This window comes from Pseudozyma flocculosa (genome assembly GCF_000417875.1).
Source record: "Pseudozyma flocculosa PF-1 unplaced genomic scaffold scaffold00003, whole genome shotgun sequence".
In the NCBI taxonomy this organism is placed as follows: Eukaryota; Fungi; Basidiomycota; class Ustilaginomycetes; order Ustilaginales; family Ustilaginaceae; genus Pseudozyma; species Pseudozyma flocculosa.
In genome coordinates, this window is record NW_006920871.1 from 348428 (window position 1) to 370117 (window position 21690).

The 21690-nt window shown below is 65.5% G+C and overlaps 4 protein-coding genes across 4 annotated transcripts; 1 reads left to right on the forward strand and 3 right to left on the reverse strand.

Moving 5' to 3' along the window:
• Positions 1–150: 150 nt before the first annotated feature.
• Positions 151–3639, reverse strand: PFL1_01243 (uncharacterized protein; the record flags this gene model as incomplete). The annotated part of the gene is made up of 1 exon (XM_007878746.1): positions 151–3639. The coding sequence occupies one exon, from the start codon at positions 3637–3639 to the stop codon at positions 151–153; it is 3489 nt and encodes a 1162-aa protein (XP_007876937.1).
• An 8349-nt stretch (positions 3640–11988) lies between these two features.
• On the forward strand, positions 11989–13728 carry PFL1_01244 (uncharacterized protein; the record flags this gene model as incomplete). The annotated part of the gene is made up of 1 exon (XM_007878747.1): positions 11989–13728. The coding sequence occupies one exon, from the start codon at positions 11989–11991 to the stop codon at positions 13726–13728; it is 1740 nt and encodes a 579-aa protein (XP_007876938.1).
• Positions 13729–14466: 738 nt separating this feature from the next.
• PFL1_01245 (uncharacterized protein) lies at positions 14467–15339 on the reverse strand (the record flags this gene model as incomplete). The annotated part of the gene is made up of 1 exon (XM_007878748.1): positions 14467–15339. The coding sequence occupies one exon, from the start codon at positions 15337–15339 to the stop codon at positions 14467–14469; it is 873 nt and encodes a 290-aa protein (XP_007876939.1).
• A 2208-nt stretch (positions 15340–17547) lies between these two features.
• On the reverse strand, positions 17548–21138 carry PFL1_01246 (uncharacterized protein; the record flags this gene model as incomplete). Its single annotated transcript, XM_007878749.1, has 1 exon — positions 17548–21138. One exon carries the CDS (start codon positions 21136–21138, stop codon positions 17548–17550), a length of 3591 nt encoding a protein of 1196 aa, XP_007876940.1.
• Positions 21139–21690: the final 552 nt, after the last annotated feature.

Consider the following 21690-nt stretch of genomic DNA (forward strand, 5'->3'; position numbering starts at 1 on the left):
AATGTATGCTATACGAAGTTATTACGGGGATCGGCACGAGATCTGGGTATGGCAAGGCAAAAAATGGAGCATCGGGGTCGTACAAAAGGCCGAACGGGAACCGTACCGGAGAAGGAGGAAGGAGAGCCAACGGGCGGGTGCGGCTCGCGCTCAGAAGCCAGCGAACGCCGAGTGGTCGAAAAAGTGGTCGTCGTGCTGGTGCGACGACCCAGCGGTCGGCGCCTGTGAGGAAGCGACGTTGTTGCCGTCGCCACCAGGTGCAGCGGCGTTGGACGACGTCCCGGCGCCCGAGTGGTGCTGCGCGTGCGGGCCGCCCTGCGACGGCGCGTGCGGATGCTGGTCCTGGGCAAAGCTGGAAAGGTTCGACCACCACGAGTCGTGGCTGTCGCCGGTCGGGTGGTCGTGCTGCTGCTGCTGAGAGTGGTGGTGGTGGTGTTGGTGTTGCTGATGGTGGTGCGGCGGGACGGCCGGCGCTGCATGCCTCCACTGCGGATCGCCGAACCCATCAGACGATGGGATGTGGCTGTCAGCGTCGCCAGTCATGGGGCGTGCCGAGCTCGAAGGTTGCGGTTGCTGCTGCTGCGAGTGACTCGAGACCAGGCTGCGCGTCGGGAAGTGGGCAAACAGCGAGGCCTCCGGCATGCCAGCGGCGGTGTCGCTGGGGCCTTGCTGGTCGCCGAGGTGGAAGCCATAGGTCCAAGAGTTGGTCATCGATGCCGCCGACGACGAGTGGCGCTGACGGCCAAACGTTGACGGCCCTGCGCCGTTGGCGCCGAGCTGGTGGACCCCGGCGCCGTTTCCCGGCTGCAGATGTTGCCGCGATTCTGCATTGATAGACGAGTGGGACCCGGCGTCGGACCACTGCGAGCCTGTCGTCGTGGGACGGACGTCGGTCCAAGCATCGATCGTCTCGGCCAGCGAGGGGCGATGCTCGAGCGACGTCTGGACAATCTGCGAGTGGAGGTCGAACATGGGCATGCCGTCGCTCCCGACCGATCCCAGCGAGAAGCCAAGCGACGATGGCCCACCCACGTCCGAGAGGTCGGTGCCATCGCTGCTGGCACTGGCCGCGTACGGCTGCGCCCAGAACATTGGTTCGATGGTCGCGGGGTCGGCCGGGCTCTGTAGCCAGGCATGGTGGTGCTGGTGGTGCTGGAGCTGGTGGTGCAGGTGGTGCGGGTGACCGGCGTGATGGTCGCGCGCCCGTCGGCTCTCGGCGATGTGGTCGTCGAGCAGGCCTGCTGTGACCGACTGGATCAGGTCACGGCACTTGAGCGCGGCCGACGTGATGTTGCCCATGTCCTCGAGCAGCGCCTTGCACGTCTTGAGCAGGTCGAGCCACTCGCCGGCGTCGGGGGAGGTCGGGTCGTCGAGGATCGAGACGAGCGGGATAAAGGCGCTCTGGGTGAGGAAGTAGGCAGCGTGCCAGCTGGCCGCCTGGTTGTGGTCGTGGCTGTCCCAGTACTGGGCGATGGACTCGACGTTGTCCTTGGCCAGCTGGCGGCAGAGGGCGATTGCCTGCTTGACCGCCGGACGCTGCGCCGGCCGAACCGCCCCGCGCTGGCGAGCGACCGAGGCGGCCAGTGCGGCCGAGAGGAGGAAGGGCCGGAACATGATCATGCGCAGGTTGTTGCAGCGCCAGCGCAGGCGAGTGGCGGCGTGGGTGAACCAGCCGGGCGCCCGGTCAAGCTCGGAGCCCTGCATGTACTCGGGCAGCTTGTCGACGTAGTCCTGGATGGTGAGGTCGAAGGCGCGGATCTCCTCGATGGCCGGCGTCGGCGCACGCATCAGCCGGTCCTGGATCGGCAGCGAGATGTCGGCGGCGAACCTAGAGTGGCAGATGAGCGTCGAGCATCGCGAGGGGCCGTCGGTCTCGTCGGGCAGCTCGGCGCCGTCAATGGCCACGTCAGAGTCGTCGATGTTGCGCGGCAGCTCGACATCGGCAGGTACGCCACTGATGCCGTTGGGACGGCCGAAGCTCAGGCCCATGTCGGCCTCCATCGTGTAGAGCGTCCACCACAGCCGGCGCTGGAGCTCCTTGTCGAGCGGCGAGCGCGACTTGGGCGAGGCAGGCTTCTCGAGGTGGAGCTCGAGCGAGATGGCCATGCGGACGGCCGAGCCGAGCACCATCCACGACGTCGAGTAGAAGTTGCGCTTCTGACAGTAGTTGGCCATCAGGGCGAGCGCTTGGACCGTGACGACACTCGGCTCGGTGAAGATGGCCGAGTTGTAGGCCTTGCGGGCGAGTCCGTAGTAGTGCAGATCGAGCTCGGGGGCGTCGGCCGAGAGGCGGCTCTCGAACGAGCCAAGTGCAAAGACCATGTTGAGTAGCATGGGCCAGGTGCCGGCGCTCGGTCGCGGAAGCTCGCCACGCAGCTGACCCTTGAAGGTGGCGGCGTGGAGGATCGGGTAGGCTGGGTGGTGGAGCTCAAAGTAGGCGTCGAGAAGGCCGTCGGCGGCGTGGCGGTGAGACTCGGACCACATCGCCGGGTCGGTGTCCATGGGCAGCAGGTGGGCCGAGTAACGCTCAATGGTGCTCGGGTGTCCGTCGTCGAGCGGGCCTCCGTCGACGCGTACGAGCGTCTCGCAAGTGAGCTCGGGCGAGTCTTCGCGCTGGTGCTGAGAGCGGTGCTCGCTGGCGCCGTCGTCGGATTCGCCCGTGGTGGTTACGTCGAAGTTGCGCGGGCGACCAGCGACCGACGGAGCCGTCTGGGCCGCCTTGCAGAGCTGGCTGATGACGCGCAGGACGGCGGTGGCGGTGCTGAGGCCGATGAACGTGCCGGCTCCGAGTGTAGCGTCGTCGGAGCGCTCGACCAGGCTCTTGGGCGGCGGGTAGATGTTGCGGAGCGACGTGAATTGGCGCTGTGCCTGCAGCGATGGCCGCTGCGGCACGTCGAGGGACCTCGACGACGAGGGCGAGCCCATACCGGCAACGGTCGCCGTTGCGTTGCTCGACCCGACCTCGTTGGCGGCGCCGCTGCTTCCGCCGTGGGTGCGTGTGCGCTTCTTGGAGTTGAGGCTGTCGCGCTCGGCGGCGCCGATGCCCTGCCCGATCGTCCAGGCTCGGCTCCTCGTCGATGTCGAGGCCGGAGGGGACAATGCCGGGTTGGAAGAAGAGGTGGCCAGGCTGTCGGCTGCCGCGTCTTCGCCGTCGGCCGCAGAGGCGGCGTCGGTGGCGGTTGAGCCCGCAACCTTGTCGCCGTTTGATGCTGACGAGGGGCCGCTTGCGCCCGAGGCCGTGGCCTCGCTGGATGTCTTGGCCTCCATCTCTGCGATTCTCCGGTTGGCCTCCTCCAGCTGCGTCTCGAGCGAGCTGACATACTGTCGGGTGATGGGGGAGCGCTTGGGCGGGTCGACGTAGGCGCACGACTTTGTACGGCTGTGCGTGATGCAGCGACCGCAGAAGGGGAGGCCGCCGTCGCACCGCATCTTGCGCGACTTGCACTCGGTGCAGGCGCGCGCCACCTTGGAACGGCCATCGCTGCCGAGGCCCTGCTTGCACAGCTCGGCGGGCTGGAGGCCGTCCATCGAGGGTGGGGCAAAGGGGAGAAAGGCGAAGTGGTCGGAGTGAGAGCTGCTGGCCTGGCCCGTGGGCACGGGTTGGTAGGCAGGCTGGGTCTCGGCCTTGATGAAGCCCATCTTTGGTCTATTGCGATGCCAACAGAAAGTAGGGTGGCGGAGAGGGTGCTGGGCTGGTCGAAAGTCGAGAGGTAGGGTGAGGCGAAGCTCGGGATGATGCCAAACAGGCTTTTGGAAACGGGGCAGACGCTGGTAGATGCGACGCAAGTGGGGCGCCTGCCAATACGGGTCGGGACAATCGATTGGCTTGCAGCAGATGACTCTTGCCAAGGACGGCTAGGTTCTGGCAGGCATGCGGGGTCGGCGGCGGATCTGCTGCTCTTGGCGGCGGCGGGGTGGCGGAGGATATGTAGACGAGACAGGCAAGCCGTGCAGCTTTGTCTGTGCTGCTTTTCAATGGCACACCGATGCGGGGCCGGGGGGTCTGAGATTGCCGTGAGAGAGACGAGGTGGTCGAGAGGATCGTCCGCTGCCAAGCGCCGAACAAGTTTCGTCGAGAAGAGGTCGGCGGATACAAGTGGAAGGTGGGAAGGATCGACGACGGTGAAAGGGGCGGCGGGCAACGACGACGACGGGATGGTGGTGATGATGGAGGATCGGCGGGAAGGGGGGCGGAGGATAAGGAAGATAGGAGAAGGGGGCCGGAGGAGGGGGAGCGATACAGAGCGAGAGCGAGAGGCTGCCCCGGCTGCTGTTGGAGAAGAAGAGGGGGGGCGGCGGAAGGCGAGGAGGGGCCTGGGGCAGGGTCAGGGAACCCCTCTCGAGCCGGCAGGCCGCGGGCGGTATGGTGCGATATCGCGAGGGAGCGGGCGGTACGCGGGGGAACAAGAGGGCTCGGCTGGTCTGGCAAGGCGAAGAAGGCAAGGCGAGGCAGAAGAGCGAGGCAGCCGGGGCCGTTGGCGACAACGACAACGACGAGAGGAGAGAGAGGCTGGGAGGCGCCCTAGCGCGCGGATAACGGGACGGGCAGGTCACAAGGCGTGCGAGGGCACCAGAGCCAGCCTGGGCAGTCGCACACGCGGGTCAGCCGCAGGCCGGGCAAAGCAAGGCGCAGAGAGACAAGAAGCAAGAGAGGCAGGCGGGCAGAAAGCGCGCGGGGGAAAGAGAGAAGGAGGCGAGGGGCGGGCAGGCAGGCAGCCGGGCGCAGAGGCGAGGCAAGGCCAGGCGAGGCCGGCTGCGGGCAGGGCGGACGGGCGGTGGGCCGGCCGGTCTGGCGAGATACCGGCACAGAGCAAGCAAGCAAACCAGGCCTGGCTGCTCGAGAGCGGGGGCGGGCGCAGAAGCAGGCGGCAGGCAAGGGAAGAGCAAGCCGGCCTCGCACGCCAAAAAAGACGAGGCGTGGGGAGACGGACGCAAGAAGCAAGCTCGCTGGGCGGGCGGGCAGCAGGCTGCGAGTTAAACTCTCTCCCTTCCGCCGCCGCCTCTTCTCCATCGTCTCTCCTCTCGCTCCTTTGGGAAGGCGAAGCCGCCCGCCACGACGACAGTAGACGGTCATCTTTGTTGCTTTGTCTTGCCTTGCCAGCGTTGGTCCGCGGGGTGCCGCCGCGACCAGACACCAACCCACCGTCGATGACGGCAGGGACTGAGCAATTACCGTTAGGCAGCTACAGCAGGCAGGCGGACGAGGAGGCCCAGGCCACACCACCACGTACACCACATCTGGGCCGACGGCGGTTGACACGCGGCGCCGGGCGTAGTGTAGACCCCCATCTCGACGCCCCGCCAACACGGCCAAGGAAAGGAGGAGAAGAAGACGAAGAAGAAATTCGAAGCGGCGAAGATCAGAGAGCCGTCTCAGCCCGCGCCGTCATCTACCACGACGGGGCACATTCGCGCAGCAACAACGCACTCTTCTAGCTGCAACGGCCGACCGACTTCTGTGAGAAGAAGCTAAGCAGGCAAGGTCACGCCCCACTTGCACGCGCCGACAGCAGCACAGCAGGCCAGGGCAGCACGAAGGCCGACCGAGGAGCGAGCTGGTGGCGCGGGGGAGGCCCAGACCAGGAGCTGCCGCCAACGTCGACGGCATCAGAACAGGGCAGAGCGGAGTGGCAAACCAGCGAGAAGAAGCTCGCAACGACGGGCCAAAAACGGCGACGGGTCGCAGCGAGGCGGACCAGCAGAGTGGGCGGGGAACGCGACAAACCTTCGCACCAGGGCCCGCCTCTTCGTCGTCGTCGTCGTCGTCGTCACAAGCCCTGCCTCTGTCGCCGTTTGGATATCGATCGATACCATGACCTTCGGGAAGCAAAGATGCGATCGTATCGGCCCCGGTACGTTCCGCGCAAGGCCTGTGAAGTGATGCTCATCGTCGGGCGAATGGCGACAAGATAGGGATGAGTCCGTGAGGGGGAGGTTACGCTATCAGCAGCAACCGCGCGCGCAGATTTGGCAGATGCGCAGCAGCAGCAGCCGTGCAGGCCGAACCCTTCGCCTAGGCTGCTGCTCCGACGGCCGACAATGGGCCAAGGTCAGGGCCGGCGGAAACAAAGCGAGGGGGGAAGAGGGCAAGAGCGGGGAGCGTCAGGGCAGGCCAAGCATCGCTGGGCCGACGCCCCCTGTTGCCCCGTCCCATGCCATCATATCAGCATGGCAAACCATCGGGCAACACCCTGCTATTCGCTGGCCGACAACAGGTACGATGCCTCTCGATAGGTATCGCCCGCTTTCGAATGCCCACGATGCATTGAACCCGCGAGTCGAGCTCCTATGGCGCCACCCGCATCGCACGGGTCGCCGTGTGCTGAGCGAGCGCACAGAGGGCCAGGCAAGCTCGGTGCTCTCGACGGGCAACGCAACGAACCCCGTACGATAGCCGGCGCGATGGCCCTGCCTGGCCTCAGCCTTTCTGGCCGTTGGTTTGACAACAAGCGGGAGACCGCTGCGCTTGCTGCGTTCGTCGTCATGGCTTCGGGACATTCGACGCTCCCGGTTGGCTGCTGTGCTGTGCTGCCCGCTGTCCTTTCAAAAGGGGCTGTAAGCTAAGAAAGGCGGAAGAGGACCGCTCTCGACACAAAGAGGGGAGCCGCGTGAGTTCACGGCGGGCCCGAAGGCAGGCAACCGCCAGCTATGTAAGAGCTCCTAGGCTAGGGTCCAGGCCGGCGTCACGGTGGGGAGGCCTAGTAGTAGGGCGAGCAGCAGAAGGAGAGATTTGCGGAACGCATGTGCCGAGAGCCAAGCAGGGCCAGCCTGCCCTGGCCCTAGCCCTGCCCTGCTTAGCTTGCTTTGCCCTCGCCCCGCCCGAGGCTGGCAGCCGAACCGAGATGTGAGACGCACGCACGACGCCGAGCAGGCCTGGCCTGGCCAGGCAGACCGCCACGGGCGGAGCGACAGCGCCCAACCGATCCGCCCGACCCGACCGACTGACCGAGCAACCGCCAGGAAATCCTCCCACGACCTGTGCCATCGGGACATGGCCTCGTCGGCGATGCTCTCCTAGCCTTTGGAGCCGTACGTACGTGGTACCATGCCCTCTTGGCTCCGCCCCTCAGAGTAGATACGGACGCGTCCCACCTTCTTGACCTGCTCGCGCTGCCTTGGCGTTCGGTCGTGTTGCCCTCGGACTAGCCGACCGGAAGATTCTTGGTTCTTTTTCTGTGGGCCCCTGACTCTAGGCCAGCCTGTTCGCCACGGTCGACGGCCGCCAGTTTAGGGACGGCCGCGAGTTAGGATTGATGAGCGAAGAAAGATGGTGATGATGAGCTTGCGGGACAACGAACGACAGGGCGGGATCCGTGCTGTGCTGCGGGCCAGGAGCATGCATGCTGCAGATTCGGCACTGAGACTGTATCAAACCATGTCCAGCGTTGCGTCCGCGGACTACTCTTACCGTTGCTGGGCTTAATGCTCCTCGTCACCATCATGCCTGGCCTGCCTTCTGCCGCAGCTGAGTCGAGAAGTCGTCGTCGGCCGTCTGGCGCAGAGGCGGAGGGGCGGGCGGATGGGCGTATCGCCCAGCCCCACGCTCCGGGATCGTCAGACCATTGTGTCATCGCCCGTTGACAGCCCAGCCCAGCCCTGCCACGCTGCCACGGTGCCACGCTGCGGCATTTGTTGTCATCCCCCTGCCATGTCAGAGAACCCTTTCCGCCACCCTTCTCCGGGAGGGCGGAATCTTCTTGCTCGACCCACGCTGTATGTGTTGCTGTATGTGGCGCCCGTGGCCCTAGCGTGGTTTGCCACGCACGCCGGGCCATCCGCGGCCTCGGCCTGGTCCATCGGCCAACCTCGGCTTGCTTGTACGGGTGCCGCCGACGCCTTGGCGGTCAAGCGCCGGTCGGTCAGATGGGGTGAGGATGGACTAGCGTGGCATCTGATTGCGTATTTGTTTCAGCAGGCCAGAGAGCAGGCAGGTAGGTAGGACCCTGTGGTGGTCAGTCAGAGCCGACGTGCGGCTCAACGACGCCGTCGCACCGGTACCGGTACCGCCGCGCCTCGAGAGGCCGGTGCTGGCACCACGACGATGTCCTTCGGGCCATCATGTACTGTAGGTCGACGACACTCTGACCTCGAGTTTATCCATCGCCTCTGTCTCACCTCATCTGGGCACCGACGACGACGATCGGTCCGCCTTACGTACGTACCTACATACCTAGGTAGTGGTTCCATCTCGGCGCGAGTTCTCGGCGCACGATGCCGTCGCGGGCCGGCATGACAGCTCCGCCGGAAACGCGACTGGAAGAATCGACGATGGCGACGGCGACGACGAGGGATTGACGTCGAACCATGGCCCCGCCCGCTGAAGAAGGTGATTCGTTTCTTCTGGCCGTAGCCCGGGCCGCACCACATCTGCCGCATCGACGAAACCTCGAGATCTCTCGACGTTGGCGCAAGGAACGGCGGGAAAAGAAACAAGGTGACATGGCGTTGCGTTGCGGCGGCAAAACGCATGCTTAGCCTTGCGCTCGTCGCTTTAGAGCTCACCCGCCAGACTTGCCGCACGCGGGGTGATTAGAGTTGTACGGTATCGCGCCACCGCAAACCATCATGGTTCGGTCTTTGCCTTGCTTGCTGCTCGTATGCTGGTTGCGGTTACCGTACACATGCACCGCTGTGACCTGCTTGACCGCCTGCCGGCCTTACCTGCGGGCGTGCTTGTGCGTGCGTTGGGTGCAGGCTGGGCGGATACGTTGGCCTAGGCTAGGCAGCGCCTCGCCCAGCGCTTCGTCCAGATGTCCCGTAGCGGTAGGGCTGGTCACCGTGGTCATCTGCACCGGTGCGAAAAGGCGAACGGAACCTGACTCGAGTCGAGAAGGCCGATTGGTCGTTCTTTCTTGGCGGCTAGCAAAGTCGATCTTGCGGCAGTACGTGCCACCACCTGTCAAGGGCACCGGTAACTATCGGTATCCGTGGAGTTGAACGCGCGGCCATCTCCGAAAGCCGGCCTAGCATGGCTGCATGGGTTGCGTGGGTGGATGCGTTAGCGCCAGCTGTACCTGGTTAGATGCCCGCTGCGCCGACGCCCCTTCGGTTCGGCCGTGCACGCGAAGTCGAGAGAGACTCGGCAAGCGAAAGGTGCCTTCGGCAGGAGCCCGAAGCTACAGTAGGCAGGGAGGGCGAGGGCGAGAAAAAGGCCAGGCCGGGGTGCGAGTCGAAAAGACCGCGTGCGTGCGAGCCACAGTACCTGTAGGCAGTCGGAAGTCGGCTTTCGAAAGCGAGGACCCGAGCGAGAGCGAGAGCGAGCGAGATTCGACATGCGAGCATGCTTCCAGCGCCATCCTCACCGCCGCCGACGCCCCTGCTGCTGCTCGTTCATCGCACCGCCACCGACGACGCTTGTGTAGGGAGAAGACTTTCGGCTCGTGGGTCGTCTGCAGCAAGTCGCCGTACCGAAGCCGGCCTTTCCCTGCCGATCCGTCTTGGCACACATACGGCCATGCGTGCGAGGTCGCGGGACGAGTTGGTCTCTGCGTCTTTGTCCTGTGGACTGCCACTATTCACCTGGTGTCGTGTGCACGGTCATGTGTCGAACAGATCCGCAGCAGCGGGTGGAAATCATATGGCGAAGCCTCAAGGCGCGACTCGCTTGCGCCTGCGACAGCTTGAGGTGCTGCCGGACGTCGGAACAATCGTGGTCCCGACACCGGAGCGATGCTGTCGAGCTCGGCGAGATCTGTCGAGCGCCTCGAGGGCAGCGAGTGGCGATCAGCAGTGTTGAGAGCCCGTTGGTGCGCCTGTCCCCGCAGCCTACCGTATCGCTTGAGAGCGTGGGAGCGCGACAAAGACGCCTTTGCAACGCCACCCGATTCGCCCTGCGCGGGGTCTGCGCGGGCAGGGAAGGGAAAGGCCGGGGGATGCTGAGTTGCTGAGCGTCGGCGGTGATGCAAATCTTCGGCCTTTGTTCCATGCCTGCACCGCAGCTGCCTGGCCTGGCGGCCAATCCCCTCTTCGCCACTGTCGTACCGTGCTAGCTTTAGGACTCAGCAGCGATAGGTTGACGAGCTGTGATCATCAAGGCATCCTCTCACCTTTCAAATAAGCTTGAAGCATCGCAGTCCAGCGGGGACTTGCTATCTGCAAGCCGGCGAGTCGCTTCGTTCTCTTGTCCCGCTCGCTTCCTCGTGCGCGCGCACAGTGGCAACGCGGGCCGAGGTGAATGAACAAGCCACGAATGCGCACCACGGTATGTAGATGGTGAGCAGCGAATCGGGGTTCTTGCCCTGCTGGAAGCTAGGTATTCTATTCTGGGCTGCTCCGTGCTCCGTCCCGAGTCAACGCACACACTCACCTGATGGCTAGTTCGGTCATCTCGTCGTCGCACATTGGCGCACTGGTGAGGGTGGGGTAATTGCCACTTTTGCCCCCCCGGAAATGGCTGCTCTCCGCGGCGCCGAGTGGACGGTTTGGGCTCGGGACCCCAGGGGAGGCCCTCGCCCAGGCGAGTAGACGAAGACAATGGCGGGCGATGCGAGCAGCTGCGCAGGGCAGGCAGGGTCCATGACCTGGTGTCGGCCATCTACCCCGGGATACCTAAGCAGGGATGCGACGATGGCCATGATCAGGGACCGCTCCGTCGAGCGAGTATCGTGAGCGACGGCCAGACCATGAGAGTGTGGGACGCTTTCATTGGGGCTCCTGCACAGTACGGTAGGTGCTCTGCCATTGAAGCGAGCGTAATCGGAGCCATGCACACCCTGAGCGTTGTGCACCGAAGAAGGCCATGGACCGGGACGGGAGGGGACGGCAGGCTGTCGGACGCCACCTGCGCGATTCTCGACGACGATGGCGTGCGAGGAACAAACAAGAAAGGGCGGGCCAGGCAGGGACGTACAGCTTGCTGTCATGTCATGTCGTGTCGTGTCGAGTCGAGTCGTCGAGTCGAGGGCCTGGCCGTTGTCAGCATCTGAGATGACGACGGCCGCAGGGGGAGGTGGCACCCGACAAAGATGACTGTGGCGCAGATGAAGAGCGGCCGCCGCTGACAACCCCTCCCACGCTACGATTCAGCGCTCCGCCCGGTCGCAAGGGCGTCGGCCAAAAGACTCTGTACGATGCTAACTACCGGTATCTCACCGTCTGTGAGAATGCCGGTGCCCACCTGCCTCGGTCTCGACCCAAAGAGGAAAGACGGGGTGAGCGAGCATGAGGATTGATGCTCGGCTTCCCCGCATCCTGCGCCAGTCGGTCTCCGACACGACGCTCCCCAAACGGCGGTCGAGGCAAGAGAGCATGATGGCTGTTGCCGCGGCGAGAGCAGGCAGGGCAGTGACTTGGGGTCGGCAAGGAGCAAGCAAGGCGGTTCGAGGAAGGCGACGGCGACGGCGACGGCGACGGCTTTGGCCTTGGCTTCGGGCATGGCGGTGACCCTGGCCTGGCCGTACTGTATCGCCGCGGCGGGGCGGCGGCAGGCCAGGGTTAGGTTGGATGTTTGCGTGCGTGGTTGATGCCAGGGTAGTAGCCGGTCGCGGCAGCCAGCCGAAGTCGGTAGAGGGGGGCGTCGTGGCGAGAGAGAGGAAGAAGAAGCAAGCCAAGCAGACGGCGGGCCAGGCCCTCGTCTTCTGCCGCCGCTTTCTTGTTCGGCTGCGCGCTGCGCACGGCTGGCAAAGACGAGGCAGGCAAGCTGGCAGGCAGGCAGGCAGGCAGGCAGGCAGGCAGGCAGGCGGATGGTGGCCTGTGCGTGCTTCGTCTCTTTCTCCACATCCCCGGTCGCCCGCCCTCGCGACGACGACGACGAAATCGACGTCGACCGACCTCAACACCCGCCACCCCTTTCGCCAGCGCCAGCATCAGGCCAGAGTAGTCGTTCTTCGTCCTCCTTTCCTTCGGGGCAACACGACCGCCATCGAGAACCGCACACGGGCCGCTCAACCCTCTACCTCTCCTCTCAACTCGAGGTCACAGGACCCCGGCCCTACGGCACTCTCCGCCTTTCGCTACCGCATTCCCGGCAGCGAGCCTGCCCACTCCACCATGCCACGCCACGCCAAGCATCAGCAACGAGCGGGCTTCGGTCTCCGCGCCGTCCTCGCACTCGCCCTCGCCCTCGGATCCGCAGCAACGCTGGCCCTCCCCGCTGCCTCGTCGTCGTCGTCGTCGTCGTCGTCGTCGTCGTCGTCGTACCTGCTGTCGGCCCACGACCTTCAGGACAGCGACGCCGGTCGTGCCGGCTGCCTGATCGAGACGGCCGAAATCTATGCAGAGAGCACCGAGGAAGCCCGTCCGCTCTGGAAGATCCACCGTCTTGGCGACAGTCCATCCTGCCAAGGTCGAGCCCAGTACCATGCTCAGAGCGATGAGGCCACCATCTTGCTAGAGTCGAGCGGTGGCACGGCCACTGCAAGCTCAGTGCTCCTAGCCACCCGCGAGGCCATCGAGTCTCCCACCGCCGGCGAGATCGAATCGAGCTGGGTCACTCGTCTTCGCGAAGCCCTCCGATCGTCCGGCAACTGCACTCCGCGCGGCTCGACGGCCGGCGACGAGGCGCCCCGCTTCGTCAGCCAGCAGCAGGTCGGTCTTCAGCTCCGAATCACCGTCGACGGCGACGAGGGCCACGTCTGCGCGGCGTCGTCCTCGCGAAGCGCAGTGGAGCTGCTCGATGCTGCGCCCGACTTTGCCCTTCTCCTGGTCAACGACAACGCGATGCTGGCCCGCATCGATACTCTGCTCCCGCGCGATGTTCGCGTCCGCCGACTCGACTTCCGACCCACGCCCGCCGCCGTCAAGAGCGTGGAGGGCAACGGCGACGACATTCCCAAACCTGAGCCGCACTACGGCCGAGCTCGGTACAACCCGCTGGTCGACGACATCATCTCTTCGAGCGCGTTCGACGTCGATTGCCTGCGCAAGGACGTCCGCATCCTCACCGGCGAGGACCGCCAGCCGCACGCGACCTGGACATCGAGGCACAGCTCCACCTACGGCGCCGACCAGGCCGCCAGCTGGATCCGCGACCAGCTCGCCGATTCGCTCGGCACCCTGCCCGGCGTCAACTGCTCTCTGCAGCGCTACGACGCCTACTTCTCTCCCAACGTCGTCTGTACCATCCCGGCGCGCCGCGGCGCGCACGAGCACGAGCACCGAGCTTCGTCAGAGGAAGGCCACAAAGAGCCCGGATTGGTCCTCGTGTCGGCCCACTACGACAGCCGGGGAACCTTTGGCGAGACGGCGGCGCCGGGCGGAGACGACGACGGGTCGGGCACCACGGCACTCCTCGCCATTGCCCGCGCGCTGGGACGACGTTCTGTGGCGTTTGCCTCGCCCGTCCACCTCGTCGCCTTCTCTGGCGAAGAGCAGGGTCTGGTCGGCTCGCAGCACTACGCCAAGCTGCTGCGCGAAGACAAGGCGGACGTCAGGCTGGCGCTGCAGATGGACATGCTGGCCTACCGCGCGCCGTTTGAGCCGATGCAGCTCGCCTTCCCGGACCGCCTCTCGACGCGCACCGCCACCGCCCACGTCCGCAAGCTGGCGCAGATCTACGTGCCGGAGCTCGTCGTGGGCTACACGCCCGCCTGCTGCTCCGACCACCAGAGCTTCTGGGAGCAGGGCTTCCCCGCCACCTGGGTGTTTGAGCGCAACGGGCCCATCGCCGACCCCATGTACCACAACAGCGGCGACGTGAGCGAGCGAGAGGGCTACGACTTGCACCAGCTTCGCGCTGCCGCCCGCGTCGTGGCCGCCGCGCTGCTCGACGTCGCCGGCTTCTACCTGTAGATGCCATGTTAAGAAGCGGGAGATGGGAGTCAGAGAATACACCATCGTTAACGCCGAACGCCACTACCTGCCCTGCTTTGATCGTGCGACTGCGAGAGGGTGAGGGAAAGACCAGCGTGGACTTGGCTGCTGTCTGGACGCGATGTTGACCGTGAGGCGATGGGATGTCCCGACCTTGCGAGAGCCCTTCCTCGATCTCAGAAACGTGATGCGCAAGCCGATGAAAGCGGGTATCTAGGTAGTTGGACGAAGGTGCTGACTCACGGACAGAGTTGCCTCGCAGCAGCAGTAGCCGATGTCGCCCGGCGCCCTCGTCTCGTCGTGCGACCTGATCTCGGATTGTGGGCGCGGGGAAGGAGATGACCGCGAGCCTTGCAAGGGGCGGCCAGGGCGGAGGCCGGGACGGGGCCTGAGAATGCGGTTCGGGCGAAAGTCTGAGACGACGGTGAAGATGGTGGGTGGGAAGGAAGGAGGGAAGGTCAGATTCGCTCCTGGCTAGAACGGGCGCTGCTGCGAGCTTTCGAGGAGACGTGCGCACGAGCCCCTTTCGTCTCTCAGGCCGTCCGCGAGAATCCGCACACGGTTAGCGTACGCACGCACTCGGACAGGAAGATGGATGGGGTATCACGGCTCTCGATTCCGCATTCTGGCTAAGCTACCTGGTGACAAGAGGCGGGTGTAGCAGGAACGAAGAACCAGGGCCTGGGCCTGGGCCAGAGGGTGAGCGTGCGCGCGCGCTCAGAGGAGCTGCTCGAGGCTAGTGACGCTAGGCTTGAAGCCGACGGCGTCGTTGTCGACCTCAAAGTCGCCCGCCCCGGCGGCGATGGCCCAGCGTACGATATAGGCGGCGGCGGTGAAGGGGTCGGTGTCCTTGTCGTCTGCCTTCGCCTTGGCATCGGCGATCGAGACATTCTCCACGCGCAGCTCGATGCCCCTTGCGCGCTCGGCGGCCTGGATGGCGTGGCGCCACGTCGTCTTGAAGCTCTGCAGCCTCAGCGCGCGGTTCTCGAGCTGCTCGGCGGGCAGCGTGGTGAGGACGTGGGCGAGGAACGCACCGACGTCGCGCTCGGCCGAGACGACGAGGCGGCGGTCGAGGTCGCCGACGACCTGGACGGTGCGCCTGTCAAAGTCGAAGCCGATAAAGGGGCTGTAGAGGTAGTCCCCGAAGGCGTTGTTGACGATGCGGAGGTAGGGCAGCCCGATGCGCTCGAGGTGGTCGTAGGCGACGCCCTTGCCCCTCCAGAAGGCGGGGAGGCGCCCCGCGTCGTCGCGCGGGATGAGGTCCATGTCGGTGGAAAAGTCCGAGGGGACAAAGAGGCGGACGCCCGCCCGCTTTGCGGCGTCGGCGAGCTGGATCTGGTCCCCGTCCAGCGCCGCCCCGCCGCCGAGGGTCGAGATGACGACCTCGACGCCGTCGAGCGCCGCGGCGAGGCCCGACGCGTCGTTGTAGTCGATCGCCACCACCTTGGCCGCCTCCAGGCCCGGCTTGGCGGCAGAGGTGCGCGAGAGGATCTTGACGTCGAGGTTGGCAGAGAGGAGGGCTTCGGCGATCGGCTTGCCGATGTGTCCGACGCCGGCGATGGCAATCTTGGAGTAGGTAGGGCTCGGCATGGTACGAGTGTGCTGAACAGGTGTTCTTGAGATGATCAAATTCCGCGAGAGAGAGGGAGAATGGCTCGAGCGATGGGCACGAGGCTAGGAGGCTGGCTTGCTGCTTGGAGATTGTTGGTGTTGAGCTTGAGATGCCATTGCCTCGTCCCTCGAGCCTCCGCTTTATACCATCGCGCTTCCATTGATGGGCTCGGCGGGTGCAAGGTGGGAGCGGACGACGGTGCAGGGGTGAGCCGCCACACTATCTCCGTCAACGAGCTGGAGGGACTACGTAATGCCGGGATCGTGAACCCGAGCGAAGCTCAAACCCGGCTGGCCGCGTCATCCCGTTAGCTCCGGAGCAGGTCAGTCGGGCGGACGGGACATTGCGAGCTGGATACCGCCGGTGAGTACGTAGGGTAGGATGGGATTCGCGGCGGCGAGCAAGAACGGCAACGGCTGATGGAGTTATCTGATCCGTAGATGACGATGGGCAGAGCCGATAACGGTGGTGGTGGGCGTGGGGCAGTGTCCCGCTGATCAGGCAGACCGGATGGTCTCATGATGCGAGTTGCGGTGTTGCGTGCCGGTGCGAGCAGGAAGGTGCGGCTGGTCAATCCGGCCAGCGGAGGTCCGGAGTTTAGAGCAAGGTGTCCGGACGTATGAGAGAGAGAGAGGCGGGACCCTGGCCCTTGGAACGTTGAATGGCGTGCCAGCGGAGGCATCCTCCATCCCACTGACCCGGCGGTATCCTATCAGTTGGTGGATGGCGGAGTCGACTTCGGACATCGTCGTCGTCGTCGTCGTCATCGCAGCTTAGCGTCGAAGCATCTCGAACTGCCACCTTCTCATCTCGGCGAGGCCAACACAGGCAGGCAAGCAGGCAAGCCGTCGTTTCGGCATCGGCATCGGGTTCGCATCGGTCCCCGCGAGGACGGGGATAAGCAGACAAGCTCTCGCACACAGCCTCGGATGACGTGCAGGTGCGGCGCTGGCCTGGACTGGCCGACGCGGCAACATCGTCGAGGTGGCGGGTATGGAGGGCTAACGGAGGACTGACTTTGCCGTGCGAGCGCAGCAGCGGGTGTGCCTGGCAATCTCCGAAGATGGCATGTGGGGCATACCGAATCGAGCGACCAGCAACGACCATCGCTGCGGTGTGTGGATCCATGTTGCTTGTCTAGCCGCTTTCGTCGGAGATAGGGGACGAGCGGCGGTTGGGGTCGTGGCCGTCATTGATGACGGGAGGCTGAGGTGTCGCTGGGTGCCAGGCACAACCAGGTAGCCGCCAGCCAGACAGGCAGGCAAGCATTCACACGGCAGACAGAGTTGAGCGGCAGGTATCGATCGATTGATCAAGGAAAGTCGAAAAACAAGGTAGCGAACAAAGGTAGGTGGCGAAGATGGTCGAAGCAGTGGTGGAAGAGGTAAAAGAGAAGGAGAGGGGGGAGAAAGGAGGAATGTACAGCGAGAACTTGCGATCCAGGCCATCTGTCGACCACGGAGGGTAACGACATGAACCATGCACCGCACCCATTCCCATCGTCCCACCCGCCGAGAACGCCGCAGGCAGGGAGCCACGCCGACCCGGCGTCCTACGATGCCACCCCCCGAAGAGGGAGCAGAGAACAGCCGGATCAAGGCAGGCCCGCCCAGCCGGGGCGCCCGTCGACGTTGAAAGGTTGGTGGTGTTGCGTCTCCGTCGTTTTGCTCTTTACGGCCTCGTACAGTCATCGATAGACGTCGATCCGAGGAAGGAGTCCATCTGGTGAAGAGGTGCTTTTATAGAGGACGGGGGTCGCCGTACATTTGTACGGCTAGCGTTAAGGAGAGAGAGAAGGAAGGTTGGGCGGTGCGTCCTGGATCTTATACCCCCCCACTCTCGCGGCTGCGGTGAGGGCAGCCCCCCTCTCTCTGCTGCGAGGAATTTTTTTCTTCTTTCCCGCCGAGGGTCGGCCTGCTTCCAGCTCGGAAGTCGGAGGCGGGCCAGCCAGCCAGCCGGCAGTCGGTCGCTCCCGATGGCGTGGGCAGGTGGGCTGGCTGGCTGCACGACATCATCGGGCACACGGACCGACCGCTCGACCTCGGCCGGCGACGGCTTCAAACGACTGCTCCGAGGGGTGGCAAGATGGAGACTCATGCTAGATGGCGCTGGAGATAACTGACTAGTCACGACGGGATGCATAAGGTACCGTACTCTGCGGCAGGACGGCCGGATCAGGTCGGGCATCACTGCGAGTCGAGCCTCCGCTTCTGGCCCTTGCTGCGGTCGGGAGCCACGAGGCCCTTGGAGCGGAACCTGGCGGCCTGCATCTGGTTGAGGCGGTGGACCTCGGCCGCCTCCTCCTCCTCCTCCTCTTCCTTCGCGGTGAGCGGACGGCGGCTCCCTGACAACGACGACGACGGCGGTGTCGATGCTGCAGCGCCCGCCACCTGAGCCTCGCTTTCTCCCCCATTCTCGGCCTGCCTCGATGCAGCCGCCGCCGCTGCGGCCAGCAGCTTCAGGCGAAAGTCCGACTCGCCCTCGCCCAAATCGAGGGCAAACGTGCCGTCGGCAAACTCGATCAGCTGAGCGCCGGCCGGAAGCTCCCCTATCCCCTCGCCGAGCTGTGCATCGCCGTCGCAAGGGTGCTCGGCGTCGCAGGTGGGCGCCTCGCCGTCGTCGCTGCGAGCCGTCGCGCCCCCCGCGACGTCGCTCCCACTCTTGCCGCCGCCGCCGCGGGTGGGCACCAGCTTGTCCCAGTCGACGCCGCCGAGCAGGCCCTTGAGCGTCGACTTGAGCGCGTCGGCGCCCAGGGTCTCGATCAGGCTACTGGCCACCACCACCTTGGCGTTCTTCTGCCGCCAGATGTCGTACACGGCGTGCTTCTGGTTGTTGGTCAGGCCGCCGTACTCGCCCCCCTCGCCGCCGCTGTACGCCGCGGACCCGTCTCCGTCATTGCCCGCTGCCTGTGCCGCTGCCTGCCTGGGCCCGTTCCAGAACCGACGGCTCCCCTGCCCGGGGACGGCCCATTGGCCCTTCTTGGGCGCCAGCAGCGGGTGCGCCTCGGTGGTGAAGACGTACTCGTCCAGCGAGACGAGCTCCGGCGGCGAAAAGAGGAGGTAGTAGTACTTGAAGGTCTCGGCGAAGGTGAAGCTCTCCATACTGTCGGTCCAGTCGGCGGGGACGCTGTGCACGTCATGGATGGCAGAGAAGCCGGCGTCGGTCATGGCGTGGTAGACCCACGAGGCGAACATCTGCCATCCGCGCTCCTGCCACTGGACGTCGCCCGTGATGCGCCACATGTAAAAGACGCTCTCGATCGTCTCTGGTCGGTTGAGGTAGTGGCCCGCCGACGACGAGACGCCGACCAGCGGCGATCCGCGCGCCTTGCCGCGCCGCTGCGTGCCGTCCTCGAGGCTGATGAGGTGGAAGCGCGAGGAGTCGTCGGAGGCGTAGAAGACGAGGTGCTCGGGCCCCAGCCCGGTCGCCGAGCTGTTGTAGGCCCAGTAGCAGGTCTCGGTGAAGGCGGTGGCCAGGTCGACGTCGCCTCGGCGCTCCGGCATCAGCCGCGCGCCCAGGCCCAGCATGCCGCCGCTGAAGCAGGTGAGGTGCTCGAGCTTCGACGTGAAGCGGCCATAGGAGCGTTCGCCGATGTTGAGCAGCCGCACGCCAGGCACCGTGTCGACCTCCTGCATCAGGAAGAACTTGGCCGAGTCGATCGCGTCGCCGTACATGCGCGGGTACTGCGGCAGCTTGCCGCCCAGCAGCTGGTGCTCCTTGATCAGGTACTCGTAGTACGAGTCGGCCATGCCGCCGAAGCGGTAGGAGCCGTACAGCGTGCGGCGGTCCGGGTAGAGGGTCGTCGACAGCAGCGTGCCCGGCCGACCGTCCCTGGTCATGTTGTGGTCGAGCCAGTCGGTCGAGCGCTGCACCCGGTCAAAGTAGGTGCGGTTGCCCGTCACCTGCCACAGCCGCGTGAACTCGAGCAGCATGCTGCCTGCCTCGGCCAGGACCACGCTCCCCTGCTGTCGCGGCGGCGCGTACGGCCGCTCCACCTCGGGTTCCGACGTCGACGACGATGCAAAGGGTTTGGGCATCTTGATCCGGCCGACGGGCACGCCAGTGGCCGTGTCAAACGCCGGCAAAATGAGCTGCGCCAGCTCCTCGGCGCGGTCGCGCATCAGCGTATCGCCGCTCAGGTCATAGGCCGACAGGAAGCCGCCGAGGTAGCGGATGGCCGTCTCGAAGACGGGGATGCGACCGTCGGCTGCACCGTAGGCACTGCGATCACCCGCGACCAGGGTAAAGTCGATGTCGCGGACATGCTGGCGTGCCAGGTCGTACTGGTCTGGCAGATCCATGACGAGGAGCGTGTCGAGGGCGTCGACGATGGTGGCGCCCCAGCCATTGAAGTTGTCCTGCGCCCGCTTGCTGACTGGCCGCAGCTCATCGTGGCCCCAGGCGTGCTTCTTGTAGCCCTCCCAGGCGTGCAGAAAGGCGTTGCGGACCAGCCTCTGCCGGTACGCGTTGAGCTCATCGCGCGCCGGGTCATTGCGATGGCCCGAGTGCTTCCTCGGGTCCGTGAAAGCGTGCTGCACCTTCGGCAGCGGACGGCCTCGGGAGGCTGCACCCAACTCGGCGAGCGGCGGGCGCCAGCTGTCCCACGGCGGTGGCCGCCAATCTTCTTCGACCGGCTGCCGCTCCGGCCGCTGAGCATCGCGCATGGTCGAGTTGGATCGGGCGTACCAGGCCCGCTTCGGCCACATCTCGGGCTTGATCTTGGGGGCCTTGGGCGGTTGAGGAGGCGGGACCAGCACCGGCTCTCGCTCCAGCACGCCGCGGAGGTGTGTAGGCAGCTCCCCGCGGTGTGGATCGAAGTCCGCATAGAGCTGGCTGGCGACATCGACGTCGGCGCTGAATGCTGTCGGATCGAGGGCGGCGGGGAAGACAGCCGGAGTGACGGGCTGCACTTGGAATGAGATGTTGGCACCGAGGCGCGGATCGCTGCTCGATACGAGGTTGCTGCCGTCAGAGGAGCCAGGAATGGGGTATGGCGATGCCGAAGCCGAGGCAGGGGCTGACCCCGCTGCTGACGGCGCTGCCGGCGATGGCGCGACATCCGAGGCAGGTCCAGCCGACGCGGCTCCGGGTCTCGAGGAGGAGTGATCTGGCGGGTTCCATCGCCAGCTCTGCCAGTCGCTCTCCTTGATGCTGCGGTACGAGTCGAGCTGGGAAATGTAGGGGCCGACCAGCTGGAGCTGGACGTAGAGCGAGAGGGCGACCAAGGCGAGCGTGGCGGCTCGCTTGTGCCTAGACGCCCAGGACACGAGGGCCGAAGTCATCGTCGGCCGACACAGCAATGGAGTGGCACGTAGGCGAGAGCCGCGAGGGAGGTCGTGGTTGCCACTCGCGCCACCGCCAGCACGTCTGCTGTGTTCGAAGCCGTTGAGGTGGTCGTCGGAGGCAGCAGAACTACTGATGGAAGACCAGTTCGATAGCCCTTGAGCCGCATGCCGGCTCGAGATACCGGGGTCGGGACTGCCATGTGAAGGCAGCGGTAGCCTCCAGTGGCCAGCGACGGTCGACCTCGGTCTGCTAGTCGCCTCACGCGGTGCTGGGCTCGAGGCTGCGACGCTGGCTGCGGTGCGGTGACGGAGGCTCGAGGTACGAGAGTCGGTGCGATAGTCGTCCTGAAGGGGGATGAGGCTCAGCTCGTCGTCGGCAGAGGCGTCCGGATCGGAACGTGCCGTCGGGCTGTGGGGAACGGCGAGAGGCGGCGTCGCGGTCGTCTGGCCCTGAGAGGTGTCTTCGACTCCGGCCGACCCGTCCATGGCCATGGCATGCAGCGACGGAGAAGTGCGGAGAGGCCGAGACGGTATAGGCGGGCGGTGCCGACGACGAGTCTCGGGAGGGCCCGAGCAGTGTGTCCGGCGCTGGGTCCAGAAGCTATGACCGGATCCTCAGCGTCGTCGACGATCCGAGTAAAGCGGCATGCGGCCGAAGCTGCAGCACGAGGCCCTTGAAGAGGTGTAGAGGTGCAGGGGGGCGGTACCGCAAGATGGGGATGCTGGTGATGTTGCCGGTCCGAGGCGGTCGGCACGAAGCCTTGAAGCTCGACCGACCTACCGAGGTCGGAAGAGGGCTACGACGATGCCACGCTGGGGCCGCAGTCCTGCAGCCGGTCGAGGAGGGCGGGCTCGTCGTGGGAGATGGCAAAACTCGCGCAAGAGGGGCAGGCGGCGAAGACTGAAGAAGGAGCAGAAGGCCAAAGACCAAAGTGACGAGCGGGCTGCCTTGCTGGCCGAGCGTACGGCCGGTGGTCGTCTGGGAGGGGCAAGCAGCAGGCAGCGCACGCCCCCACGCGTCCATGCGCCCCCGCAGACACGCTT